Source organism: Homalodisca vitripennis, chromosome 4, assembly GCF_021130785.1.
Source record: "Homalodisca vitripennis isolate AUS2020 chromosome 4, UT_GWSS_2.1, whole genome shotgun sequence".
Classification (NCBI taxonomy): Eukaryota; Metazoa; Arthropoda; class Insecta; order Hemiptera; family Cicadellidae; genus Homalodisca; species Homalodisca vitripennis.
Window position 1 is genome coordinate 115,900,786 of NC_060210.1, and position 8,030 is coordinate 115,908,815.

The window sequence follows — 8,030 nt, forward strand, 5'->3', positions numbered from 1 at the left end:
GCATTTTCTATGAATGTATTGAACGTTTGAAACCAATGTTTCCATTGTTTAGAAGCATTTGTTGTTTCAGGGCTGCATGCAAATTTCTCAGGTTTCAGTAGTTTTTCCATTACAGAGTATTGAAGTTAGTATAGCAAAATTGTTGATTAAATTGTAATGAAACTAAGAAAACCTTTTTACAAACTAAGGCTTTAATCAACAAAATTCAACTAGATAACCTTAAATATTCAATCAGAATGTATAAACAATTACTTAATATCTTCTTTAAAAATAACAGATGATCTAGTTATGTTTACATGGAGTAAATTATATAACAGGATACATTCAGTTCATACTGTATTATTTCTTTCATTACTCATACAATTTTATTTAATGTTGGCCTTTCCTCTTCTGTTATATGAAAGTCATATTTTACTATAAAATAAATATTATGTTTTCAAATACATTTTGAGTACGTGTAGTTACTTGAAATTGTTTTACAGGCCAGAACTGTTTCATTATTACTACAAATTAGTTAGGTTTGGCCTATAGTAAGTCCATATTATCTTCTATTAATACAGTAGATGTAATTTATAAATATTCCTTGACAATTTCTTAATATTATAATTGTGTAATAATTTCTTAATATCCTAAGAAATAGAACAATCAAAGATGATAGAGACTAATTCTGAACCATGTAACCACTTTGTGGCAATTAAAAAACTGGCTTGTTACTAAATTCTAGATAACTACACCGGATCTAGAGGCAATAGAGAGTTTAATACGATTTCGTTTGTAGTTGTAATGATTTTGAAAATTTGAAATACCATACCATAAATGTTTATTGCATATAAACTTAGGTTGAAGTTGGGTAGTATATTCCTAATACCACCATGAGGATGGTGCTAAAGACTGGTAAATAACGTGGTATATTCTTATCATAGTGATGCCGACGAGGCCAGTAGACAGCAAATCCTTGCGATATGCAGATGCACCAAGGTTGCTGGTGAAAAAACTAAATAAGTGTGATTGCTGTGCCCTCTGTATAACAGTTATCTTCACTACACTGGATGAGGTGTAGATAAAATAAAGCGAAAATAGTACTAAATGTTTATTAAAAGAATAACGAAACTTATCCGATTAATTTAACATATTAACACAAATAATGCACAAGTTAGATTACAAACTAAACCGTAACTAAAACTTATTCTAAATCAATAGTAATTTGTTGAAAAGTAGGATAAAGTGACCAACTACATATAATTTAGAAGAGCAAATACCTTTTTATATTTGCTGTTTCTGTGAGTTCTCTGTGCACATGTTATAATTCACTAAAATCCTAATTCACTAAGCAATTTATGACACATAACTTTTATGAAAGCTGATCATCAGCCACACTAGATTTTAAAATGGTTAAATATAATTACTTTTTCAGATCTGATTTGTTTAGCTAGACACACATAAAACTAAGTCAGATACACAAATAAATGGCTGAATATTTGGCTGAAAATGACGAGCTTCAGTCTCTTTAACCTGTTACCTAACGGCAATACAAGTAGTATTTACATGTCTGGCGGTTAGTTGTAAAAGTGCCAAGCTTAAAATATGGTTTAAAAAATTGTATGTTAGTCTTAATGCTCGTGAAACTCTCCCACTTTGACCTCCACACAAACTACAGAGGTTAAAGATCGACTTTTTTGAAGTATTCCTCATTCGATTTTGGCAAAATTTTATATGAGTGTTCATACGATGAAAATTGGATCTCTAGACTATACCTATTGTAGAGACTTTATCAAACACACAACTTCTAATTTTAACTTAATCATCTTTCAAGCTCGTGTCTTATTCTTTCAAATGTTTTTCCTTTAGTTTCTGGCATTATAAACCACGTTAGAAATACACCAATGATACAGGCTGCTGTGTAAATATAAAAGTTAACAAATTCCCCAAACAAATCTGCCAGTGTAAGATAAAACTTCAGAACAAATATACCTAAGATAGTAGCGTAAAACGAGAATACACTAGATGCCATTCCTCTTGTATTAGAAGTGAATAGTTCAGATGCATAGGCAATGTTGACAGGGAAAATACCTACAACCGAAACTCCTGCAAGAATTGTAAATGCTACAGGAGGGATCCAGCTGTAAGGTGTCATTTCTAAAGAAGAGTGAGACTTCAAGAGGTAGAACGTACCTGCACTGAACATGCAAATTGCAGAGAGAGAACAAGAGAAGTACAGTAATGATTTACGACCAAAAACATCAAGAGTAAAAAAGCTTCCAATGCTACCTATCACCATCATTATTCCTATAATAATGGTACAGTTGTCGGGAGAAATCATGAAATAATCTCCAGCTGCTTTTAATGTCTCTGTTGAGTAAGAGGAGAGAGCAATAAGCCCACAGAATAACCTTAAGAAGCCGACAATTAATAAAATCAAAAGTGCTTTTCTATCTGTGGGAGTAGCCACCAATTCATTCCAGACCACTTTCCTTTGTTGATCCTCTTCGACACATTTCTTCATTCGTTCTAACTCTTTGTCAACCTCATCTTCATTGCTTTGGAGTAGCCAAGTCAGTGATTTATGAGCACTGTTTACTTTCTTCTTCATGAGGTAATAGTAAGGACTTTCGGGCTGAAATATAAAGGCGATGAAGAAAAAGATGTTTATGGATGCAGTCGCTAACGTGTAGTTGAAATATGATAACATTGGTCCTAAAATGTATTCAAAAAGGTAGCCAAACCACCAAAAGAAGTAGAAAATGCTTGTAATAGCTCCACGGTACTTAGGACTTGCTATTTCTCCCAAATACATGGGCATCACAGTGTAAATTATGCCCACGCCTAGTCCTTGAAACACTCTGGCAATGTTTATTATCAGTAGACTCTTGGTGTATAGGATAAATATCCATCCGATAAGGAATATTGGTGCTGAAATTAATATCACAGTCTTGCGTCCGATACGGTCTGCTAGAAAGCCAGCTGGCAGAGCACTGATCAGGGTCCCGAATTCTGGCATGATGAGCATCCAAGATACTCCTTCTGTATCCATCGGAATCTCACTGTCAGGGCTCAGGAGCTGGGGAAGAATTGGAGTCAGCCAAGCATAAGGAAACGCACATGTTAGAACACCCAGACTTGCTGAAACATAGTTAAATCTAATTAGACACATTATGAAAATTGGTTCATTGAATAGTAAATCATTCAGATCATTTGTTGGTTTATAAAGAAAATACAAAGTTGACAAATAGAAGGTACGTTATTGAAATGCCTTTCTTTGGGCGAATGAATAAAAAATAACATTATTTTATACGAGGAGGTTTTGACAATTATTTAGTCTTCTCTTACAATCATCGTCATTGCATAACTCGTAATGATTAATAACATATATTGAAGATGGAAGATATAGTGGTTGGTGAGGATGGAAGCGGTGTTTGGAAATCTAAATCGAAATGTTCAGATTTATTACATGTTTTGCATCGTATATCTTACGATGACTATTGTTGATCATATCATGACCGTTGATTTATCTACGTTAAGCAGCAGTTTATAAAGCATACTTTCATTCTACATTGCGCATTAGGTGTACTATAGATGACCTGTAGCAATTATCGAAGTGATTAATATCACTTAGGGATGTTATTTTTAATTATAAAAATAAAACTCATTCAGTGAAGTTAAAATAGTCAGCCCAAATAATTTGTTACTTACTGGCAACTTATTGCAGTGAAAGCTTCAAAACCAAATCAAAAATATTTCTTTGTTCTTTGCCCCTCAAGAATTATATGGTATCTTTATATCACTTCATATGAAAAGGTTGTTGGATGGGATGGGATCCTAACAAATGATCTTAAGGCTCACCTTTTTACTAGACCTCTTACAAATTTGGCAAACCAGTTTTTGAATAAGGAAAATTTTCGAACAAATATAATTTTCTGTAGTTATAGAGCAAATTCTCTCCTGCGTACCTTTTCAAAAATATTCAAAAAGATAATGTTTTCTCAGGTTGTAAGACTACTTGAAGCAAACTTCAATCTATCTCCAAGCCAATTTGGATTTCACAAGGGCATTTCAACACAAGCACCTATTTACAGTTTTGTTTTATTATTATAGTCAGCTGGATTGCGAAGATCTTGTAACTACATTCCATGCCATCTCAACAACGCTTTTGATTTTGTTGATCGCGTAGTACTGCTCTATGAAGTGGACTTCTATTGGCTAAGAAGGAAGTGCTAGGATTGGTTCATCCTACCTTAAGAACCGAAGACAGTGGGTGATTACGTTGACATTCAGTCCATCATCGATTGTCCTGGGAGCAATGTAAAATAGACTACAACAACGGCCTATCTTAGGGCCTCTGCTATTCCTTCTATATTTATCTTCCTTCAAAGGAGTACCGGTGACAAAATAATAGTTCCCTTTGCGGAGCTTACGTTGTCTGATACACACTGATATTGGAGACGTACGCAAATGATACGTTTCAAGCATAACCCTGATAACTCTTCAGCATCTGATCCTCAAAACCTTTAATTTCTACTGGAGGGTTAGTGTTAATGTGAACGATCCTGCAGAACGAGATCGTCAAAACCTCTTACCGAACCTACTTTCTACTGAAGCTGAAGGAGTTGTTTTTGACATAAACGATCTATATATGTTTGGTCTGTTTCATTTACAACTGTTAAATTTGATGAAATCATCCAAAACGGCACTTAAGTATAATAAAAATAATACTTAATTGTTCATTGTCAATGGTTAGTGATAACTTTTTAAATTGCATTAAAAGAATTATAAACTTAGGCTCATCTTATATGAACTGTACTTTCATTCCATAAAAGTCGTCAGTAATGTCATCAAAATTTTCTTTGGCTGTCGTTTCAGATTCAATTGATAACATCGTCAGGAATACTAGCCTTTCTTGACCCATGGATGGTCTTAAACATATATTAATAAGTTCCAAGCGGGAAAACTCCTTTTGGGCACTTGTCACAGTAACAGGTATATTCAGTAAAATTCTATACGTAACGCGTTAGGAAATGGGTTTTAAATCATGTTAATAAATCTCAAAATCCCTGCAGCTGTTTCTACCTAAGCCACTTTCTACCGTTCCCAACATCTATGGAATGTCTATGGAATTCAAGTCCTCTGATAAAGTGTAACCAATCAATATAAAATTTGCAAGGTAATTGAGATCCATTGTTGTTACCAAATAACTTACAGCAAAAACAGAATGCTTGTTACTAGTTTTACTGTATAAAAGACATTATCTATGCACCTCTTCTTCGTTGCTCATGACTCTTTTGTAATACTTAGGTGAAAATGTGTTTTTTACAAGTTTTTAGGAAAACTAAAATTAGTTATTTCTACTTGCAAACGGCCCTTTTGGATGATTTCATCAAATTTAGCAGTAAAAGACGAAACAGGAACATCTGGATCGTTAATGTCAAAAATGATCCCTTTAACTTCTGTAAAAAGTAAACTTCTTTTAGGCACGTATATCACTGTTATATTATTTTAATTCAACCAAAACCTTTACTATTTTTGGAAGAAAGTATTATTTTTTGCCTGGAACGGTCGCTTCATTCGCTTCACCCTAAGTACGGCACTGCTTATGCCAGCCAGCTCAAAGTCTTTGTCGGCACAGACAGGTATTGAATAAAGCTTAGACTTTAATTTGGTATCCGTAAAAAAAACAACTCGTCCCCATTTAAATATGGTCCTAAAGAAACATTCATATCTCAGTTTGTACTGGTAATCGCTGGAACTCAAAAATAAAAGCTTTGTTGATAAAATGTTCCTGAGTTCCTGGAGTGAAAATTAAATGGAGGTAGGGGCTAAAAATCAATTTTCAGAAACATTGTATGCGAGGTATTGGTGTAAAAATTTTAACTACCATTATAATTTTCATTAATGAAGAAATTAATAATTTTTTGATATCACTAATAGTTCAAGTCCTGCAAGGTTTGCTATTTTAGAAAAGGTTGAAAATGTATTTATAATACAAAGGATATTTGACATTTCTTGTAGGAATGTGGCCCATTAAGTAAGAAAAGGAAATCATCGAAAATTCAATTCTACCCCAGCTTGTAGGTCATGTGAAAAGGGATTTTTGTAAATAAAACATTTTTAAGCAAAAGATAACCCTATAAGTCTTAGCATAGCTCATAACTTTTTCACTGACTAGGATCAATCTCGTTATATTTATTCTCTTCAATTAATCAAGTTGAGCTAACTTACTGAATTATCCCTAAAAAATTTAATTAGAAGTACCATTTTAAGTCTCATTAACATTTAAATTACTGTAATTGTAGTCCTCGAAGTGCTATATTACAGTGATTAAAATAGGCATATTGTTATAAATTATACTGAAATCTAATTGGAAATAAAATCTATAGTATTTTTCTATAAATGACAACACTTAAATAGGTAAATGAAGTGACTAAATACCAATTTATTCTCGTGCTTCAAATTTTCCAACTCCAATATCATAATGATTATTTGTACATCCTTGTTTTTGACGTTTAGAGAATGAAACCGCTATGACGTTCATTAAGCTATAATGTTGCCAAATAAGTTAAAAAGACTCACCAGCAGAACCAGCCAGGAGTTGACGGAAGAATCCTGCATATTCAGCGAACTTGATGCTGTAAACCATTGCTCCTTGACCCAGAGACTTAAACTATGTATCGACTAGTAAATGTTCTCTATTATTACTATAACTGTACTTAAATAATATTAGATAAAACCACTAAATACTGAGAACAAAAACTGATAATCTGCTTCAAGTACTGCTCTTCAAACTACAAGTATAATTTGGATTAAGCATATGCAAATATTAAATGATTAAATATATCTATTCAAAGAAACTAACAAATCTCTGCTTTATGTAGTACACTACATAGTAAATAGGAAAACAATGTATTTCTGAAAAAATGTGTATGATAATTTTATGAAGATTTTGATTACGGTAACCTCTGAAGGCATTCAACCACTATGCCCATTTGTATTAAATGTGGTTTGAATGTATATTTTATTCTAATATTTCTAGATATTTTTTCATAATATTTCAATATTCTATATTTTACTTTACTAAGAACTTTGAAAAAATAATTAAATTATCTCATATCAATGCATTGCTTTTAAATTCGCAAGTCATTATGACTCCTAACAAACAAACCTAACTGTAACAAAGATCTCTTCTTGGCAAACACATTTATATAAAAGTTGTGTAAAATAAAAACCACACAACTATGATGTTCTAATTCTTATTCTAAATATTAAAACGTAATTTTATTTTAATGTTGTGGTGTTCTAGTTTATTTAAATTAGCGGAGATTCAAAATAATTTAGCATGATTAGTAATACACCCTTGGAAAAAGGTAGCCCATTTGGAACTTCTTTTCTACTTCTTTTCTGACATTGTATAGTTGTCTTGGAAGGCAACAAAGAATCGTAGTTGAGAAATTATGCATTTTGTATGTATTCTATATAATTGTATTGATGGTGATTTGTTCTATTACGATTTTTTAGTATCAGTAATAAGTTGTAAGCTGTGTTCTGTCATATTCCTACAATGAAGATCCTCCATCAGAAAATATATTTTAAAGTGTCTCAAATCACCAAGAATCCTAAAATAAACAATATCACCGGAAAGAATATTGCTCAACGTCAGTGGCGTAGCCAGAAATTTCGTTCGGGGGGGGGGTCCGAAACCGGGGGATCCGGGGGACGTTTTGTGTGTTATTTGCCAGTGAATTCACTGGTAAAAGGTAAATACCAAAAATATGGAGCTTTAATAACTACAGTACACCGCATAGAAAGTGGAAAGATGTAATAAGCAAATTCAACTATCACATCAACTCTAGTACTACAAATTTTCTTGTATACCTACAGAATCTTTACGAAGTTCGATTCTGGCCGAGTATAAGGCACCAAAATGGTGTTGGATTCACTGGATAAGAAAGAAAAAGAATAAAACAGAGCTTTCACTCAAGCGTATAATTGACCCAACTATATTCTGTGGAGAAAATGAAATACCCCTTCGGGGACATTGG

General features: G+C 32.9%; 1 protein-coding gene across 1 annotated transcript; it reads right to left on the minus strand.

The window, feature by feature from the left end:
- Positions 1-1,286: 1,286 nt before the first annotated feature.
- LOC124361161 (facilitated trehalose transporter Tret1-like) lies at positions 1,287-6,631 on the minus strand. The gene is made up of 2 exons (XM_046815201.1): positions 6,565-6,631; positions 1,287-3,120 (listed from the first exon to the last, which is right to left on the minus strand). Exons 1-2 carry the CDS (start codon positions 6,629-6,631, stop codon positions 1,802-1,804), a joined length of 1,386 nt encoding a protein of 461 aa, XP_046671157.1. The 3' UTR covers positions 1,287-1,801.
- Between the last annotated feature and the right edge of the window lie 1,399 nt (positions 6,632-8,030).

Coding starts and splice junctions, on each gene's coding strand:
- LOC124361161 (XM_046815201.1), bottom strand. CDS start 6,631: ATGGTTTACAGCATCAAGTTCGCTGAATATGCAGGATTCTTCCGTCAA. Junction 3,121..6,564: donor ACTCCTGGCTGGTTCTGCTG/GTGAGTCTTTTT, acceptor ACTATGTTTCAG/CAAGTCTGGGTGTTCTAACA.